General features: G+C 36.5%; 1 protein-coding gene across 1 annotated transcript in view; it reads right to left on the minus strand.

Moving 5' to 3' along the window:
- Positions 1-22518, minus strand: part of nan (transient receptor potential cation channel subfamily V member nanchung) — a 46501-nt gene that overhangs the window by 18566 nt on the left and 5417 nt on the right. Inside the window, 6 exon segments of the mRNA XM_089238793.1 lie at positions 4111-4342; positions 4483-4565; positions 5429-5581; positions 17517-17618; positions 18675-18828; positions 21591-21780. Of these exon segments, the coding sequence (XP_089094919.1) occupies positions 4111-4342; positions 4483-4565; positions 5429-5581; positions 17517-17618; positions 18675-18828; positions 21591-21780 (914 nt within the window).

Below are 22518 nucleotides of genomic sequence, written 5' to 3' on the forward strand. Positions count from 1 at the left end.
CTATCGATGAATAAACGAACAAAACTAGGCAGCAATTAAGAACTCGACGAAAAATCATATGTGCAATGCTTTTCTCTAGGTTTTTTCTTCCTGTGATAGCCCGAGACTGTAAACTAATAGAACTTGAACCAAAACTTTTCACGATTTTGAGTTACAAATTCTTTTAAAAGCTTTACTTTATCCATCCCAAAAACTCCCTTATCCAGTTGCACACACTAGCAAAAGGGTAAACTCTACACATGCTTTGTTGACCTACCTCAGGCATTTGACTCCTTGTAACCGTTCATTGTAGAATGAAGGATGATAAATGATGTATGGAGTAAACTCTATTCACTTGATGTGAGCTCTAAGTTTCTGACTATATTCTGTGGTCTTTATCGCAATGCTAAAGCTAAAATAAGAACAAATAAGGCCTTACAAGCTCAATAGATATTAAAGGTCTGTCCCACGACGCAGGGTAAGGCAATTAAAGTAAAAGATAATAAAAAGTCTTTGTTGGACATAAAACCGCAAAAACCACAGTCGGCGTGTGTTCCGAACAAGTACGGGATTTCCTTCACGCCGACTGTGGTTTTTGCGGTTTATGTCCAACAAAGACTTTTTATTGTCTTTTACTTTAATTATCTTACCCTGCTTCGCGTACCAAGAATCGTGGGACTGGGGCTTAACAAACGGTGTTTCGTAAGGGAATCCGTGCCCCCCTCCCATTTTTGCCTTGTTCATAGCAGACCTTGATAATATGTTTAGTTTCAAAGTCAGGTCTTTCAACTGATCATAAAAATGAAAAAAATGAACTATACAGCCTACTTTACGTGGATGGTATTGTGTTATGGCAAAAAATGCAGTATATATATCTCCAGAAAAAAATTAACTTACTTGAGCTGTACTTTAGGGAAGTCAAGTTACGAGGAAATTTGAACAAAGCTAAAATGATAATTTTCAGGGTTGGCGGAAAACTGGCTCTTGAAGATAATTTTAAGTAGGAAAGCGAAAATCTAGAAATCGTGAATAAATACAACTATTTAGGTGTTATTTTTTTCATGCTCGGATTCTTTCTGGAAAAACACTGATCGTGTTGTGTCCAAAGCTAAAATGTGGCTGCTATTTATTATCTGTTCCCGTGGCATTAAGATTGTTTAATCCTCTGGAAACGTCGGTTATAAATTATACTGCGCCAATCTGATCATTGGATCACTGGTTACACATTGAAAAAGTTCAAGACTTGCTTCTCCGTAAGTTATTCGCAACATCCAGATATTGTCTCGGCTACATTCTTTTACACTTGAATCCATCAGACGCTTAATATCAATTTCTCTTCTAGAAACTACACTCTTAATCTGGTACAAAATTCTAATGCTTCCAGATAACAGAATCCGCAAGATTTGTTACACAATGCCCTTTGAAAACGCTCCCCTCCACTGCATAATGGTCGCAACCGGGGCTTTGATTATTTTGAATTCGCTCTGTACAACTGGACTCTCATTCGTTTGGAATTTGCAGGTCACGTCGGAGGTACTCAAGAAATATTTTCCTATAATTATTTCAAAATGCATAGACCTAACAATTAAAAAAAAATCTTTCATCAATTCTGAAATCAACTAGATGCACTCACCATAACGAAATACTGTATTTTTCAGGTTTACATCGGAAAATTATCTGATTTTTTAATATACCTATGGTAATGGAAACCCTTGATGTTTCAAAAATAAGGACGGATAGTTGTTTTTTACGTGTTACACAAGCGGATATAACATATTAAGTCCTAACGAGGATTGCCCTATAACTGTAACTATAACTTTAATCATTCTTTCGACATATTCCATATTATTTTTGAATATACAGTATGTGTCCATTTTTTAATTTACAAAGAGCTGTGTTTTTTTAAATCATGTTTTCCGCAATCCCATTAGACAAACCTTTATTTTTAAAATATCGCATCTCTCTGAAAATCAAATTGGAAAGCCGTTTCATTTTTGTAACGATATTGTGAAGTTTCTGAATTTATTATTTTGATGTTGTTTTTTATGAGTTGTATACTAATGATTTTTAACCTATTACGGTAATTGTGTACATTTTATCTTTGTATGCCACCCTTGCATGGGCTTGGCCCCATAGGCAAATAAAGCATCTACGAGAATTTAATATTATATTAATTCTTTTAAAATTATAATTGCTTGGAAACCATTTACAATTATTTTTTTTCATTAGTTACTCCAATTAAGCTGAAGACACAGTATTCAAAGACATGGTGAAAAACTAGCTATATAAGGCAAGTGGATACAATGTAGAGATGATTTTACATAGCATGTATGAATAGAGTTTAACATCATCTCTATAAAATCTAATAATTACAGCAACAATATCTGTTTCCGAAAAAGTAGTAGAAAGAAGTTAGAATATATTATGCATTTAATTAATGATACGAATCATCATGTTTCACCCAGGAATATTGAGAGAACCCTGCATATACAATAAACACGGTAGTAGATAGAAGACTATCGAAAAAGAATGAGAATTCCATGACTGATTGTAAAATTATAATAAAGTATGGAAAATGATCTACAGAAGGGGATTCAGCTGTGATGGTGGCACCTACGTAAAAAAATATCATAGTTTTGAAAATATAAATACCCTAATTTTGATATGGCCTCTAATCGAAAAAAAAAAACAAAAACAAAACAACAATGCCAATAATTAAAACTTGCATTTTCTTACTATACAATTCACCTTGTTAAATTTGGATAAAAATTTAACGAGATATCGGCAATATTTTAGATACATTTTTAGTATTTTTACTTTAAATTCTAGAATGAACCGAAGAGCTTTCATTCGTTCTCCGGGAAATTTGTTGCATAAAATTTCTGTGAACAATCCTTGGAATGTATATACTTCCGTTTGGATATTTTCTTTTTACAAATTACTGTATTCGAATATTTCAACAATCAGCAAAGAAGTTTATGCAGTCTAATATAGATTTCATAACTTTAGCATTAGTGTAATGTTTTATTCCTGCATTTGATATTGTTAACATGTTCTGTTAAAAGAAACAGAAAACCAAATTTCTCTGCAAAAGCAGTAGTTTATTATCTTTCTTTTAATTTAATTTGGACAAGCTTTACGGAGCTTTTCTGATTCGAACCGATACCCGTTCACATGTGAAAATCAATATTATTTACATCTAAAACATAAGATAGTAACTTTCGTCGAGTTGAAATCTTTCTACTTTTTGTTTTGGTTTTTAATCTCAATAACCATGATGAATTTAAAAGATTTTTTGGGAATTTCAGTCCAGATATTTCTCAGGTATTATTTCTTTTTGGCAATGAAGACTTGGCAAGCACCCGCTCATTTGAAGACAACACTGTTTCGAATTTGTGCGAGAAAAATGATACAGTGCGAGTTTTACCCTGCTCAATATCGCTTTCATTTCTCAACTCGTTTATTTTAGTCAAGCTACTGGAAGTGTCATTACAACTGGAAATAATGTAAGAGGTGCGCATTTTTACGCGAATATTTTTAACTTGACGTTCACCGAGGAAAAAAGGTGTAACAATGAAAACAAAACGGAATTTCTGCATATCATTATTCCATAAACTTAATTAATTATTCTTTCATTTAACCTAGAAATTGATAAAGTTTATTTTATCAATCACCAGCATCTGTCATTGAAAGGTTACATCTTAAGCAAAGTTTATAAAAAGTGCAAAGAGGAATATTTAACATATAAATCGTTTAAAAATCTAATTTTAATGACTTTGAGACAAATTTTATGATAAATGTAAGTTTGTTTATCGATTTAAATGAAAAAACAGGTGCAAGATTTTAACACTAATAGTAAGAAGTGATCCTCATTCCCACTTTTACATGAAATTAATTTCCCCGTTTACATTAAAATTTATTCAGTTTTTTCATGAACATTGAAAAGTTTTCAATTAATTTTTCACATTTCTTTATAAATATTCCGATTTTTCCTTGAAAAAATATCAATGTGCAGAAGCGAAATTTAAAAATCAATTATTGCTATTCATGTCATTATTAGGAATACTTAGTACGAAATGATACAAACAACGAAAAATCGAGTAAGGAAAAAAAGTATAAATGGAAAATTGCCTGATCAGAATAAGTGATGTTGCTGCTTCCGTAAAGTAGATAACAAGCATTTCGTTGGTGAAAACTCATGTTGCCATGTTCAGATGTATTTTGTAATGATGTATCTGATGATTGTTCCGAGTGCTGAAGAACAAGATTTTGTGAATAATTTTTAATTGGACCAGGTCTTTGAACGAAACAGCATGCGGACACGAGGAAGTACATAAAAAACATTGCAAATTGACGGTAGAATCTGAAAACGAAACATTTAAGTAAGATTATTGCTAAAATGCTGAGTAAGCATCAAAACCTTTACGAGAAAGCATCAAAATACCTAGTTACTGATCATATTTTTAGCAAAATAAAGAAAAGTATATAACTCTATTTTCTTACCTAAATTTAACAAATGTATTCCACTTTGCATTTAAAAGGTCAACCAGTAGACCATCCAACATATCCAGATGATTTACTTTCTCCTGTTACATCAAGTAAATCTGATTAACAACTCGAAAAACTAAGAAAACACGTTGAATTAGTTTTGTAGCTTTTATCGCAACAGTAATTTGTTTTTGTCTTGAATAACCTTTAATGTTAATAGTAATAAATCCTATAAATATAAAGAGCTTGGCAGTGCGTAAAGTGAAAATAATGACCAATGTCTCGGTTCTGTGCGTGTTTGAATAAAGTTTTTGTGCTAGAATTTTAACCACGTTAGAATTGAAAGAGGGCTGTAATTTGTACTTTCATAGAAAGCGTTACTAAAGAAGAGAATAAGAGGTGACAAAATAGAAAAGAAACGTCCGTTTGGTAACAGTTGTTTATCAACCTTCATTTCTGTAGGTTACTAACATTTACGAGAAAGCAGTTGTGCACAGACGTCGTTCAGGGACATTGAAGACAATAACATAACTCACGCTCGTCTTTAGCATTACACCATCTCCCAAAACTACGAAGGAAATGTTCCAAATGGATGAAGCGAAAAAAACATTTTTTTCCAGATTTGTTGATACAGCAAAAAACTGCAGAATCTCAAAATAGATCTCAGAACTTATCGTTTGAAGTCTCATAAAATGGACGATACTTTCGTGTACTTACTTACTTGTGCTCATATTTTATGTACAGAATGCATATTTTATTATTTTTGTTAATAAGATTAGTGAAACCTATACAGGCAACCGGCAAATACATTTACGAGTCACGAGTTTTTTTTTTTCATTCAAATTTTTTAAATTATCAACGTGAAATCCCTAAATTCCTGAACATAAATATATTATAGAAAACTAACGTATTTGTAAATTTTCAAGTCAGTTGGATATATAAGCTGTATTAGAATACTTACTCCATACGCTACGAGATTAAGGACCGAAAGCTTATTAATTTCGCCATTCTCGTTGTTGATAGTGTCAATTTCTTCTAGAGGATAAGCGGCACAAGTTATATCACCGAGTTCCCAATAGATGTCTCGTTGAACATTTAGAATATGGAAAAACATCTAAAATGAGAATGTAATTTTTAGTTTTAATGCGAACGGTAATGTAGGAAACACCAGAAAAACAGATGCTCATGACACGGAAGATTTCATTCCTTAGGAGGACTTCCATAGTCAACAGGCCTACTGATATTATGAAACACGCGTTACATTTTTATGCTAAATTTTTATATATGCTATGTATATTATATATGTAACTGCCAAAGCTCGAAATTGGCCAATTCATGACGGGGCCGGACACTGCACGAATTAGCCAATTTCGTTGAATATTGACCCGGCCAATGTCCGAAATTTGGACATTGACTGGCCAGTTCGTGAAGTGGCCGGTGATTCCTGGCCAAAGTCCGATAACATAAGACATGATTCGGGATCATCGTCACGTTGGAGTGTTTTTTCGTGATAATTATGTGCGCGTTAGCTATGGCAGCCCATAAAACCGCAGTCACGATACAGTAATCATTTTTTCCTCCAAAAATTGGCAGAAAAACTATATGCTTATATAATTATTTTTATAGTTTTTTTCTCTCAAATTTGACTTTTTTTTTCTCGTCACATGAAGCTGATCCAATACAGCTGCTATATATAGACATATATAACACGTTTGTGATTAAAAAAATGTATTTGGCTCCTACCGGGCCGTCTTACATCAGCACGTCGAGCTTTGGCCAGGGATCTCCGGCCACTTCACGAAATGGTCGGCGAAAGTCCGAACCATTTCTGCAATTGAGACTTTGGCCAATTCGCGAAGTAGCCGGCCCCGTCGCGAATTTGCTGCACTTCGAGCTTTGGCAGTGACATATACTGTACATATAATATATACATTCATATGACGCACTTTTATTAAACTGGCAGAGATACGGGCGTCAAAGGTAAAGTCGATTGATCTAATGTATTTGCGTATATATGAATTGACATCATCATCATCATACCCCCCCCCCAGCAATTATCGTACCTCCAGATTTTCAAGTCCATCTCCGCCTATATTTTATAATTTTTGTTAATTAGATATTCTTTATGGCATTGCATTCTCGTTCATCATTTTGCTTCGTTCTAGTTGAACATACAAGTATTTTTGTGTGTTACCTATGTAAAACTCATTTTTCTTATAGAATTTTTTAATAGCGAATCGAAGTTGAATAGCTTTATTCCAAATATAATGCATGGCTAAGTACAGTATATGCAAGAATCGTGATTAGTGTCTAGAAAGAATTGCGTTGCCCACTCGGGGACGTTATTTATATTCACGGTACTTATCGTTCTAAGACTGCGTGTTAGAATTTTTGATCTGCACTGACTTACTAATACACTCTACTCATAACCGTGGATTTTACACACAGCTTCTACTGAACGTGAAAACGAAATATGAAAATTCATGAGCCATAACAGCTGTATATTTTTCACGTTGATTGTTATTTTAGTGAAAGTAAGAACGTTTTCTGTTGTTTTTTCCAGAAGCGTAATATAAACGGAAGACCGACCGCATGTGCAATGTCTTTATTTTCTTGGAAATGGTTTTAGTCCTTCTAGTTGTTACTACGTTCACGTGATTTTAGTAGGCTTAAGCTATTTGGTCGCGCGTATCTTATTTAAAAGTTTTTTAAATACCTTGTGGTTATTTTGTTTTGATTCTTTGTGTTTCCAAGATTTTTTCGAGAAAACTATTGCGTGAAAAAATGCGAAGGAAAGGTATGTACCCTCTCCAGCTGTTGCTGTGATTCTCGAGAATCTTTTGAGGTTACTTCTCGCTGTGTAATGGAGAGCACGTGTAGTTCTCGTGCTTGAGGATTCGTTGTCGACCCAGGCTGACAGAATGACAAATCGGATTGTCATTTTGCCAGAACTTAGGCTTGTTTTCCTTGTGTCATTAGTGATTACTAGATGGTGCTGCTACACATTGTTGATGTTAAGGAGTTAATGATTATACACAAAAAATACATTCCTTTTTTTTCTTATCCTCCCTACACTGATTTACTATTTTAGCAGGATGCTTCTCAACCTAAGAGCAACTCTGAATACGAAAAGAAAAATCTAAATAAAAAATGTTGAAAAAGTAATTTAAATTTCGAGATTAGAGAACGTAAACAAAGTAATTAGACTCTCGTGAACTTGGCCATGGTGTCCAAGATACTGCGTTAGCCAGGAAACATTGCCGTAGAACACATAAACAAATACATCTCTGTAATTTTAAGTCGCAGTTAAAAAAAAATCGAGGTAAAAAGAGAACTTCAATACAACTTTTATAAATTCTCAAAAATACACCTGGACGTTTCCATTTGTACTCATGTCCTACGTTATCAAGGCTTTTATACGCTTTAGTAAAAAACCAAAGTCTTGTGTGGAATTAATATCGTTGTATGAATTTAATAATATACTTTGATATTTTTATTATGCATTCATATCACTAGAAAGAAACATTTTATTAAGTAACATGACGATCGCAATCCTCTTATTCCAGATAATACACAGTCGAGACTCATTAATATGAGCATCAGCTTATATCCAGAAAAAGAGTTTCGCGTAGTCCCAGGCAGCAGCAAGATGTTGGGAGGTTGTTATATTTAATATAGATCCAAGAAAAAGCAGACTGCAGTTCATTCAACAGAAACTGTGCGTGGTGAACGATCTATAAAGCGAACAGTTATGATGGAGTTCTAGAGAATTGGGAGAATCAGGGCAGGCTTAACCATTAAGCAAAATAAGTACCTGGTTAGGGCATGAGAAAAAAAATGGGGAACCGCAAAAAATTATCAAACTTTTTTTATGCACAATTTTTTTCCAGCACCAAGCATCCGGCAAAAAATCATAGAATTTTCGATTGATTGCATAGTTGAAGACTTTCAAACGAATGGCACGTATGCAGAAAGCTAATAGTATTTCAAAATAGAGATCACATTAATGCTGAGTTTTTGGAATGAGATTTCATGCAATTTCCATAAAATAAGTTTGGGCCTTCTTAACAGCATCATAGGACCCTTGGGCATACTGATTTTTCTGAAGCCTCCCTACCTAGCTAAAAATACCTGCCCACCAATTTGTATGCTAACTCTCGCAAATTGTAAACAGATCTAATTATCATGAAATCCTTGGGGTTTGTCCGAGTGACACCCACTCATCAAGAGTAAGCAAAGTTCTACAGAATAAGGACGTGAGTTAAAAATGTACAAATCTTTATGAGTCATTAGAGGATCAATTGCATGGTTTCAGGGAAGATGAAATGAATAGGGCGAGTATGAGCGATAATGAATTCAGGAGCGTTATCTTATCGTTAATGATTAGTACCCGTGTGGGACAGTTTCGGCGCCCCTCTGGCGTATAAGCTGCACCAGTAAAATAATCCCGAAAACTCGCTGCTTTGTTCCCAGCCTGATGGAATACATCAAAAATCACGGTTTTCTCTGCGAAAGATTCAGTCCAGTTCACTCAAAATTTTTCTTAAGTTTTTTGCAATGTTTGTGTAATTATTTTTCTCTTTCATCCCTATTTCGGTGAGCCTTGCGTCCGCATGGGTTACACAGCCTAGAGTCACCCTTTTGTGGTTTGATCTAGATCCTCTAGCTTCCATGTACTCAATGACTGCGGTTCACCAATAATAAGGTACCTGTGAGTACTGTAATATCGGACATGTTAAGATTCAGTGGTTGCTTTTGAAGCAGGTTTATGAAAATCTAACAAGCAGTTGATGGGAGAATATATTTGAAATGTTTTCAAAAGATTTTGAAAAAAAGTCTAAAAATCTAAGGTCTGTCTTTTTGAAAACTATGAAAGAAAAATTCAAAAACTTTACAGATGTTCCAAAAAAAAAAAATTCAGGAGATATTATCACCGATTTCTCAAGAAGGGAAAAAAAGGGCTTAGAAATATTTACATCATAATTCTGCCTTAGGCCGGGATTACACTATAAAAGTTTTGTAAAAGCTCTTTGATAAAACACGAGAAATTCAACCAATAAGATCACCGGTTGAATTTTCTCGAATGTAATCGATGCGCTTATTGGTTGAATTTTTTCAGTTTTATAAAAGATCTTTTATCAAAATTTTATAGTGTAATCCCGGCCTAAGGCCGGGATTACACTAGCTAGCGAAGTAGTAGTCGAGGTAAAAGTGCTTAGTGAGAACGAGAGAAGTGTATTTATACACCTCAAATCGGTCTTTTTCTCGGACCAATCTTCAGCTGGAAACACTTCGTCTATAGACAAAAACTCTGACATCACAACATTTACATAAACAACATAGTTCCGAAAATAAAGGGTTTTTTTTTTGGAATGACAACAAAACGTAAACAAACGGGCAAGCTGGGCACAGCCCCCCCCCCCCCCCATCACGCTAGTCAAGATTATACATGTTGGAAAAAGGATATGTAAACAAAACAACCATTCCGGCGGAAGTCGCAAGCTTTTTTAACCGCCGAAAGCAAGCACCATTAACATTATAAAATTCAACGAGACCATATACCTCCTCAGAAAGAACCCTTCACTAAAAAAAATAAAATAAAATACGTTACATGAGAAATTAATTTATTTTGATGGGACATCAGCCACCCGACCTTGGTCAACACCATCTATAGCAGAAGGTCTCCGCGCGAAGCTCGTGACGTCACTGAAGAAGATTATCTTCTAATCTCACCTATGGCCATTGGATACACCACAAAAAAGGGTAAAGATGGCGCATGCGTCGGCCAGATAGTCATTCAGATAGATATCCATGGACGTCAGAACTGTGTCATCTTAACGCATGGGCCCCACCCGAGAAAACACCCACACTCCCTAAAGAAGAATTTAGGGGGTGTTGCCGATCACGGTCCGGAGCCTCATGATAACGATATCTGGATACAACTGGTAAGTATGCAAATTGGTAGGTGGGTGTTTCTAGCAAACGGGGGGGGGGGGGAAGGGGGTCAAAAATGTGAGAAAAAGACCGAAAAAAGGGATAAAGATGGCCAAGTCCATTGTTCTATCACTTTATTCCCCCCGAAATTAGAGTGGTCCGCCTCCGAACGAAATTTTTGGCTACGGGACTGAGGCCATGCATTCGTAGCACTTCTGGCTTTGACACCCCAACAGATTCCCATATCAGAATGTATACCAATCACTCCAACAATCGAGAGTACATCCGCATATATTTTTTTTTGGTGGGGGGGGGGGGCGCACTTACGGTAATAGTTTTTTTATACATTATAAATTTTCATTCCGTTCCGAAATTCTGAATTTTCATTCCATTCTGAAATTCTGAATTTTCATTGATTTTGGAATTTTCCTCTAAAAAGAAATCATTCCAGAAATTTGCATTTTTATCAAGAAAAAAATAATTCTGCAATTCTTTGTATGGGTATTTTTCCGCATTCCTGTATATTTTTTAACAATGTGTGAATTTTTGGTGCCCTGTTCGTCCTTCCAGAAGGTCAAAAATAATTTATAATATTAAATTTATATTTATGCCACAGAAACCTTCATACCATTCTGTTATCGTATATAGTAATAATTTACACACGTGTACAAGCACAATAATTTCATGTTTATAATATGCCACAAAAAATATATCGTAAAAGTTGCAAATTAAAATAATTATATCCTGTTCATAGTATGATCTCCTCACACTTTGAAGATTAGTGATCATACAAAGTGTTGAAAACATACATATTTTTGAAAATTATTGTTATCCTCAAAAATGGAACGCGCACTGTAAAAGGAAAAAAATATTTTTCAATGCAAAATTGTATTAGTGTTTCGAAAACAATGAAATTTGGAAGTATGTAGTATGTTTCTAAAATAAACAGCTCACCAGTAAAATACTATTCGCCCTGTTACCTATGCACCCTGTACATGAATTGGTGTCATCATCATCATCATCATGAAGCTGGGGGAAGGGGCATGATGACGGCGATGACGTAAAGCAGCGCTGTACAAATCACAAAAAATCAAGGTGACACAGAAGAAATTTTTACTCGAATAAAGTTCCAAAATGATATTTCTTTTGACTTTTTAAGGGCATAGTAACCCTCTTTCATATTGGCAGATATGCTGCTATAAATTCCAAACATTTTGTGTTGCTCTCGGCTTGCAATTTAATAAATAAACAAAGAAAATTATAGGCACACCGATACCAATTTTTTAGTTGCCATGGTGACCTAGTGCCTGGGATTTGTCTAGCCCCGATGAAAAGTTTACATCATCACCATCATCGTGCCCCCCTCCCCAGAAGCGTATTTACAGGGAGGCAAGTTCGAAGGGGCAACAAATTTAAAGAATGAATGGTCAAAAAAATTAATAGAATGAGAGAAGGGCAGCAAAACTTTTATAGGTCCGGGCGGTAAAACCATAAACCCGCTTTGTCTAGAGAGTGAGTGATCAAAAGAATGACTAAGAAAGTGTTCAAGCATATGAGCGACCAAAAGAGTTTAAAAAAACGAGATTTACCTAGATTGACCTAGAGATCGAAGGACCAGGTTGATGAGCGTCCGAAAGAGTGACCTAGACCTTGCGTAAGCACGTGAGTGACCAGAACAGTAAGCGGTCATGTGAGTGACCATAAAAGTGACGTAGAGAGCGTGTAAGCATAGGAGTGTCCTAGAGAGCGAGAAACTAAGTCAGTAAATGCCCAAAATAGTGACCAAGAAATTATGCAAGCATGTGAGTGACAAAAAGAGCTTCTAAGAATGTATGCAAGCATGGGAGTGACGAAAAGAGTGACCTAGATCGTGTGCAAGCATGTGAATAATTAAAATAGTGACTTATAGTACGACTAGATCAGTGAGCAACCAAAATAGTAGCCTAGAGGATGGCGAGTGTGAGTATGGGAGAGAATTAGACAGCGAGGAAACAGGTCAGTGAAAAACCAAAAGAGTGACTAAAAAAACCAAGAAAGTGTTCAAGCATGGGAGTGACCAAAAAAGTGACTTGGAGACAGAGGCGCATTTCCAGGGCAGGGGCTAAGGACAGAAAATTTGAAGAATGATGGTAAAAAATTTGACTAGAATCAGTATCGGCCTTAGGGGTGCGTGACAGGTGCGGTGGCACCGGGCTCCGCACTCACGGTAGTAGAATTGAAAAATATAAATATATCAAAAAACACATTTTTCGTAGAAAATAAGGTTTCTGAGCTTCAACTGATTCCATTCTAGAATTTTCATCATTTTTGGAATTAATTCTTTCATCAATTCTGGATTTGTTTCATACTTTGTTAATTTCCATCTATTCTAGATTTACTTCTCTCATTAATTCTGCATTTTCACCTATTCTAAATTTTTTTCTCTCATTAATTCTGAGATTTTTTTCTTTGATTAATTCTGAAATTTGATAAATTATGAGATTTTTCTTTCATTTATTCTGAATTTTCATCAATTCTGGGATTTCTTCTCGATTAATTCTGAATTTTTATTAATTCTTGGATTATTTTTTCATTAATACTGAATTTTGACCAATTCTGAAATTTTTTTCTTTCCTGAACTTTTTTCCCTTCATTAATTCAGAATTTTCATCAAGTTTGGGATATTTTTTCTTTTACTAATCCTGAATTTTCATTGGTGGATGCTGGAATTATTTCTCATTTTTAATTTATCAATTTTAAATTATCATTAGTTCGCAGATCATAGGTCCTAATTTTCTCAGTTTTGAAATAATTTCTTTCATCAGTTTTTAATTTTCTTTTATTTTTAATTTTCTTTTATTTTTAATTTTCTTTTATTTTTAATTTTCATTGATTCAAAATTTTCATTAATTTCTGCGTTAATTTACATGATTGTGTTTATATTTTTTTGAGTGGATGTTTTTAAGTATTCCTGAATAGGCTAATCCGTGATAATCCATGAATTTGTGAATGCCGATTCCTCCCCACAAAATATATGAAATCGGGCTAAAGACCCCCCCCCCCCCGAAATTATTTCCGCACTGGGCCACGCGTCTGTTAAGGGCGGCCTGACTATAATAGAAGAGCAGCAAAAAACCATAAATTCACCTTTGCCCCCACCCCAGCCTTTCATGTCTATATTTCTGAAAATGATAGGTAAAAGTCACATCTCAAAAATCTTTCGTTTACAATGGCTGATGCAGGAAGATCGGGTGAGTCCGATTATTCTGTCAGGCAATCGACGGTATTAATAGTTATCGATTTTTCGCTATAAAAGAAATACTGTCTATTTTCTTGAATTTTCTCGACTCGTTTCAAAGCTCTGCCATGGCAATTTGAACGTTGCGCCATCTATCATTAGTATACTAAACTAAAGACAATGATTTCGTGTATAGAAAGCCTCATTTTTTCCCTAAATCGTCATCAATATGCAAGACTGGTTGAAAACGAATCGACGTCACCGAAGTAGAGCACTTTTCCTGCCCGAAATAATTTAATAATTAATAATACTAACAAATTCGACCAGACATGTTGGAGTTTTTCCTGAAAATTTAACTTTTGAGCGAAATGTAGTTTTGCCCGGACTTTTCTCTCCTGCACACATACATGCACTTACACACCAATACATAAAAATACGAACTCGTCTTTCCCTTCATACGGGTCACCCAACGGGGCCCAGTTTGTAAACCAGCAGATGTCACTAATAATTGAGATAGGCCCTGCCACAAATCTTTCATTAACGTGACTGGTTCTGGTACATGCAAGACTATGTAGGAGGTCAGAAGTCTCCTTTGTTGACAAAAGTTTGCATACTCAGTTCACAATATTCTAATCGGATGGTAATATCCACTTTGATCCATGTACGTGTAGCGCTGCTTTTGCAATTGCTCTCTTATAGTGAAGGCATGTGTAAGGTGAGAAAAAAAAGAGTCCCTTTCTTCAGTTCTTGGTCAGTTTCTTTTTCAACGCATTTCACTAAGTTTTTTTTAGGAAAAATCAGCGAAATGCGACGAAAAAAATCGAAATCCAACACTACAGACTTGAGCGCAAGCTCTACCAACTTCGCGGAAAACTTGGAAAATTTTCAGCCACATTAAGCGACAAGTCGAAGTCCCCGATCTATCGACTTCGTGAAAAACATGGGCGGAGATACGGGGGGGGGGGGGGGTCTATCACCGCCTATGGTGAAAAACTTGGAAGAATGGCAGCAGTTCCGGATAAAGCCTAAGTTCAGTCCAGCCCTTCTACGACTCGAAACTTCAGAAATGGAAAATGGCCCTGGATCCCCGAAACAGGAATAAAGCACGCCTGTTCATGAAATCCAGCAGAAGCCGATGAACTCTCTCGTAACTCAGCAGCTGAAATATCTAGATTATCTATGTACTTCTGACTCAGTTATAATTCCACTTACGACATGTTTGAGTCTGCCAAAACTCGCTTGGAGGACGTCATGAACCTACCTGAACTCAAAAAAAGAAAACAAAACTTTTCTGGAGAAATTCCTTCTGGAAGCAGGGAACATCTTGGTCGAATGATCCCTGACTTGTGACATCCCCATCGTGACTTTTGGGAAATCTCTCAAAATTTTAATAAATATACTTTTTCTTCAATTTCCCTTGACCATCTTTTCTCTATCAAAAAATTCTTTGGAAAAATAAAAGAAAGAATTATTTCTGGGAAATTATTTTCTATAACTCGAAAAAACAAATAAAATCTCTCAATCTATTTTTTCCGAACTACTAAAAAAAATCACTAACTTTCATCTTATAACTCTTCACCTACTCTCTTTCTCTCACTAACTTTCTGATATTATCTATTATCGTGGGCGGAGATACGGGGGGCGGGGCAGCGTCCAAGTTAGAGTTGACTGATCTAATTTATATGTGTATATATGAGTTGACATCATCATCATCATCATCGTGCCCCCCAGCAATAATGTGCCCCCCCCCAGACTTTCAAGTCTATTTTCGCCTATGGACATTGATATACATTTTTAATAATCGATTATTTTCAGCCAATGCTGTTAGACCTAACTCACCAGCCAATATGGTGAGTGGTGGTCGAGTGGTTATAGTGACGGACTCGCGATGCGAGGATCCGGGTTCGAAACCCACAGTGGTGGTCGGCTGAAGTTGGTTTTCTGTGGTTCCCAACTTCAAGGCGCGAATGCGAGCCGATCTCCCCGTTAAAAAGTCTCGCCACAGAGAGCAACAGGCCTACAACGTTACAAATATTCAATCATTACACGTCACTCACAATTTGAAGAATAGATGGCAGCACTGAAATATCATACACAACACTAGCTACACACTCAGACTGTTAGGTGTACACACACTCACTTTGTTCCAGACTCTGCCACGAAGCTGGGCTGGACGAGATCTCGGCAACGGGATAAGTCCGGTGGCAGAGACCCTGGCGTTCATTCATTCAGCCAATATGGTGAGACTATGACGAATTGATGTGACGTCATCAAACAGAGAACTTTTCCTGCCTTAATTATTTAATAATCAATAATACCAACAAGCTCGCCCAGATATGTTTGTGGTTTTTCCTAAAAAATTAAATTTCTGAAACAAGACATTTTTAAATTCCCGGGCTTGTCAAAATTTTCACTCTTCTAACATACACGCACTTTTCACAAACACATACATCTACGATCTCGCCTTTCCTTTCATGTCGTTTGTAAGCCGCCAAATGGCCCTGAATAAGGGCTAGGCCCCGGCACAAATCTTTCATTCTTGTCTTATCTTTCAACTCTCTACATTCACTAATTTCTCGGCAGGAAGACTTTGGCAAGTAATTCGTGATACACATCAGACAGTTTCATTCTAACTCTTCATAAATTCTGAATATAAAAAAAAGAAAGATTTTCAGCCTGAAGATTCAAAAATCTCGTTTCAGAACAATATGAAAAAATAAAAATAACGTCATGATTCAACATTATGAAACCAGTTATGTGAGAAAGGAAAACGAAGCTGTCCCATTGTCCTACATCCCGTTCGACCTTGAGGGGCATATAGTAATCTTACTGGGATTTTTAGTTATCAATCGGTTATTGTTATCAGAAACTCCGAGACCCGATGTGATCACAAAGCAGTGTATACTGTAGTTCAGAAAATTGTTTGAAAGAAAAAAGAAATTTTATCCAAAATAATAGAGCTTCAATGAAAACCGAATGATTTTTCGGTTATTAATTGTTTTTATTGTTTTATTATTTTGAAATTATTGCTTAATTGTTTTGTATTTATTGTTATTGTAGCTTATTGTTATAATTTAATTAAATTTTAATTTCAGTTACCGTATTTTTTTATTGTTATAATTTTATTAAATACATTTCATTCAAGACATCCAAAATACGGAAAAAAATAAGTGTCAAAATACTCATACTATGATTAATTTCTGGAGTAAAATGAATTACTGTATTATTAGAACACTGAAAGAAAAGCTAGAAAATAGATATGCTATGCCATAAAAATTTCATGGAAAAGAACCTGACAGAGCAGCATTGTCCAGGTCTTCACTGCGTATCAGATCATGCTACCCAAGATATTTAATGTTAAAAAACTAAATGTATATAACAAATACAAATACAACGCCACAACAGGCAAATTGCCCAACGAGGTGGCTGACTTAAGAACATCATGGATCCCCGAGCCATTTTTTGGAGGCCCTACCTACTACTGCTACACCACACATATCCAGCCCCCCCCCGCGGAACCCCCAACGAATCGGTACATGCGGGAATGTGCGTGTACGTGTAGCGAAACCTGACGTGAAGTTTTTTTTTGTTTCTCTGTAATGCTTGTTATGTGTAGTGCTGCCATCTGCCACCAGTTTTTCAAACTATGAGTGAAGTGTTATGATTGAATGATTTATCGTTGTAGGACTGTTGCTCTCTGCGGCGAGACTTTTTAACGGAGAGATCGGCTCGCATTTGCGCCTTGAAGTTGGGAACCACAGAAAACCAACTTCAGCCGACCACCACTGTGGGGTTCGAACCCGGATCCTCGCATCGCGAGTCCGTCACTATAACCACTCGACCACCACAGCGGCCTTAACATAACATACTTTATTACGTTATTGAATGAAATATGTACCTCTTTTCTTGCTAATTTAGCAGCCAGAGTGAGAGGTGTTAACTCTTGTCTGTTTTTCACATCCATAGAAGCCCCGAGTTCATGGACCATGTCAAACATGTTCTAAAAAATATATAAGCCATGATATGTCATAAAAATGGTCCGAATTTTGGAAAAAGCACATAATTAATTTTCAGAAACACTGTAACTCCATATGTGGTGAATAAATTTAGTTTGCGGATCGACAGTTTGCCTTTACAGGTCGATAGTCTGTGCTTTAACGAGTGTGGAAGATTTAAGTGCAGATGTCATGTTCAAGAACTTGTGTTGTCAAACTAATAGAAATGTTTCAGAAATCTATTTTACGGTAACTGAATTATTGATTTTTGTAGGCGAACCGAGTTTTAACCAAGAAAAACTTATGTCAAGCATTATTCAAGGTGACACTGAAATCGGAAGTAACACTTTTTAATCGATTAAGCATCATTTCATCATTTTTTTTGTCGCGATATGATCATTGTCTGCAAACGAGGGCTAATTAGACCGAGACCTAAAATTTATTGCCGATTCCGAACGGCAGCTTTTTTATACTCACCGAGAGGTTGGTGCGCTAACTCCTCGGCGTACGTGGGACTGCCTTGCGGTAGCAATCTTTTTCTGTGATCATGTCGCCGTTTCTGTTGTTCATTTGATCATTTTTGTCGCACCACGATCATTTTCTGCACACGAGGGCTAATTAGACCGGGACCTACAATTTATTGCCGATTCCGAACGGCAGGCTTGTTTTTTATACTCGTCGAGAGGTTGGTGCGCTAACCCCTCGATGGGGGACTCCCTGCGGTAGCAATTTTTTTGCTGCAGTCAAGTCGCCGTTTTTTTTTTGTTGTACCCCTGTGTCAGGAAAGTTTTCTGACAAGGACGAACCGGGTATCGAACTCGCGACACCTCTAAACATCCTTCGGTACTTTAGGCGAGTGTCTTATCGACCTGGGCTACCGCGCCTTCGATAAAATATCAGTTTCGCAACAATTTTGGGTTACAAGATTTCCAACTACTTTGGAAAATATGTTATGCCACACACTGACGCTGCCCACAGGTAAACAAGTTTATGTGTGAAAACATTTTCACCTGTAAAAAAGATGAAAATAAACGTAAAAATAATATTGAAAGTTAATTTACAATATTATCTTGAATGACCATGATGTGAAGAGTTGTATTTCCATTGGTATCTCGTAAATCTGGATGAGCCCCCTTTGCTAGCAGTAAACGGTAGCATTCTTCTTGAGATCGACACGCTGCAAAAGGTAGTGGATATTCACCCCAATAAACGTATCTACAAGAGACACAGAAAACAAAGACATAAAACCGATTATATTTGCAATGAACTCTTAATTAACAAATTCTTCTATATGATAAAATCATTACCATGACTTATTTTTCATTCCTCTCCTACTAAAATGCTTCCTATACAATGAAATTTTTAAAATCTCATCTTGTTTCCAACATCTGAATAAATTCTAGTTATTTCTAGTTGTTTCTCAAACTTTCTAAACCCAAGGACCTGTAAAATATCAGAGATGATTTAACGGACCTCTAACTTACAGCATGAGCTGCGTGACCATAAAATACGTCCCGTAAAATACAGGACATGTCTTTATTTTTTTCTACTCCGACTTAAGGGGGTTGGTGCACGCAAATCTTCTAAAAAAACACATTTTCGAATTTTTCAATTCTCAAATACAATAAACTTTTCTGCGCTTAACTGTGCTCGAGTTTTTGTTCTGCCTGATTAGAAGTACGTTCAAAAAATTTTAATAAAAACTGCTGGTAAGCATTATACTGTTGTACATTCGAGAATTTCAAAACTTTTACATAAGCCAGGGCCGTAACCAGAGGGGACAGAAGGGGCAACTGCCCCGGGTGGCAGTTTCAGGTGGGAACAAAGAACACCGTTACAAAATTATATAATTTTCAAAGGTGTAGGGGCGGCAAAAATCTTAGTTACAACCCTGCATAAGCGAGTCTACAAAATTACACTGAACATATACAAATACAAAAACAACACCACAACAGACAAAATCCCCAACGAGGTGGCTGAGAAAAAGATGCTCATAAAAATATGGATGTCATATATTTCAAAAACACAGCAACCCAATTAAAAATGCAATTAATAAAAATTATAAACAATATATACACATGATAAAATATTATACAATGCCCATAAAGAATACTTATGGTTGTCTGATTCTAAGTATGGATAGCTTCTCGATTAACCCCAACATGTTTATCGTATTTCTTTTTAAACGTGTCAATTGTGTTAGAATTTACTACCTCCAGGGGTAAGCTATTCCATTTATTAACAACAATATTAAAGGAAAACTTCCCTGCCACACCATAACCAAGAATTGTCCCTTACCAATCGATACTACTTCACCAAACACCAACTCTGGCTATATCGCTATATTGCAATTTACTGCCATTAATGAGATGGGTTGGAAATGAAGGTAATGTCTATCGGTGGTCGCCTCAAGTTCGTTAGGGAAAATATCTATATCCTCCTTCCCTTGGATTTGAAACCGGACCGTGACAGCAATCTTCACGGTGATAGTTGAGCATCTTACCACCACACCACTCGGGCTACCAATCGATACTTGTGTCCCGTTGTAAAAGCAGTCGATTGACGGTGTACTAATAATTCATAGTCGACCTATCCATCTCGTTGAAAATTTTGAACATTTCGGTCATATCTCTCCATCCAATGTAAACATATTAAAAAAATGAAATCTCGCTTCATAACTCAAGCCCCGTGTGCCAATAAAGACACGCGTGGCTCTTCTCTGCACCCCTTCAACCAAGTCTATGTCCCTCTGTATGTATGGTCTCCAAAACCTTACAGCATACTCCAGTCCAGGACGAACTAAGCCTCGGAAAAGCGGAAGAATGACTTTAAGGGAACGCGAAGAGACCTTTTTGAAAATGAGACCAAGCATTCTATTAGCTTTTTTGACCACTGCTAAACAATGTTGAGAAAACCTAAGCCGCTCGTCAATGAGAATTCCCAAATCGGCGACCCTAGTTGCATCCGGGATAGTGACACCATTCAACTTGTAAGAGAACCGTGGGTTGTTCGAACCAAAATGAGCAACCATGCACTTGCCAACGCTAAACGTCATGCTCCATTGATTTTCCCATGCTGCAATCCTGTTTAAGTTGGTCTGGAGCAACTCCTTATTGCTTTGATTCCCAATTACCCCTATTAGCTTCACGTCATCTGTGAATTTGCTAGCAATCCCATCGATACCCTGATCGAGTTTATCGACAAAAATTGAAAAAGTATTCGGCCAAGGACACTTCCTTGAGGAACTCCACTTGTGATGCCTGTCCAACCAGAGAATTCCCCGTACACCATAACTCGTTGCGACCTATCTCTTAACCACGATTCTATCCAATTCAGCAAGTTGCCCCAATCCCAATCTCGTGTAAACGCTTCAAGAGTTTGCCATGTTGGACCCGATCGAATGCCTTCTGGAAATCAAGGTAGACAACATCTACATTTTTGCCCTTATCCAAAGCCTTCGTCACGTGATTATAGAAGCAAAGGAGGTTAGTCACACATGACTTTTCCTTCCTGAACCCATGCTGATTATCCGACAATACATTATTCTCGTCTATCCACAGCGCCAACTGCCTTTTAATAATGATTTCTTAAATTTTCGAGAGGGAGCTCGTCAAACTCACTGGACGATAATTGGACACAGCTTTTCTCTCTACTACCCTTTTTAAATATGGGAACAACATTACCACGTTTCCAATCCCTTGGGCCGATACCCTCAGCAACACTACTCATGTATATCTGTGCGACTGGCCCCAACAATTCATTAGCACATTCCCTGACGACCCTGGGATAGATATCATCTGGTCCTGGTGCTTTGCTTGCACATACATTTTTTAGAATATGTAGGACCTGCACGTCTTCCACTTGAATATCGTTGAGGATTTTATTACCCCATGCAACACCCGTACTTCTGAATCTTGAGAATTGCAATGAAGATCTTGAATTATATGTATTTTTGAACATAAAAATACTTTTCCCACCCTTCGTAGTTTGTACGAACGGGTAAATCGACCCATTCATGATCCATGTTGTCAGACCTGCCAGACTTTTGATCCTCAGGATTAAAAAAAACACCGGTCGCTCTTTCTTCGTAGTTAGCTCCATGATCTAACAGAAATTTCACCATGACCGGATCTTCATTTACAATAGCCATGTGTAAAGCACTTTCACCTGAAACATTAATTTAAATTACTTTTGAAACAAAAACCTAAGAACAAGTTAAAAAATGCCGAAGTTTACTTTAAGAATAGCAGAATAAAAAACATGCCGTACATGTACGCAAAAAATGTCAAAAAAACTCCCTAAAAACTGTGGATATGGAATGACGTGTATGTAACAGTGTATTTTAACACGTTTATTTCCTTTGGGTATTTTCAGTAAGAAATATAAGTTTTGAATGTAACCATGAGAGGTTAAAAAATGTGTGTGTGTGACTTCCATCCTTTTTTCCCAAAATTTTTCTACTAGAGTTGTGCTTCTTAAACTTTTGTTACCCGTGGCTCTCTTGCCTAATTCATTGTTCATCTGCAGGCTGCCACTCCCTAGAATAGTTTAAAAGATGTTTTCTCTTATAAAAGAACCACTACAAAGCATAAATAGGTACACAAATCAATATCTCCAGCTAGCTGCGTAGCCCCTGACGAAGGTTAGGGACACCCCTAGGATCCACGATGCACACTTTAAGAAACACTGCACTTGAGCAACTTAGCTGTGAATATTATGATAAAGAATATGCGAGAAAATTATTTTGGTATCTCTTTATTGTCTATTCTCATGGCAACTTGCTTCTCAAGGTAAACAGATCGATGTGCGGTGAGCGACCTAATACCGATAAAACAGTCTAAAATATGCAAGTGCTGTGATTTGCTCATAATTTCTCTTTCCTCATTTCACGCCTCAGCAATGAAA

The sequence above is a fragment of the Pholcus phalangioides genome, unplaced genomic scaffold (genome assembly GCF_987345545.1).
Source record: "Pholcus phalangioides strain wild (caught in Gottingen) unplaced genomic scaffold, Ppha-v1.0 ptg000011l_1, whole genome shotgun sequence".
In the NCBI taxonomy this organism is placed as follows: domain Eukaryota; kingdom Metazoa; phylum Arthropoda; class Arachnida; order Araneae; family Pholcidae; genus Pholcus; species Pholcus phalangioides.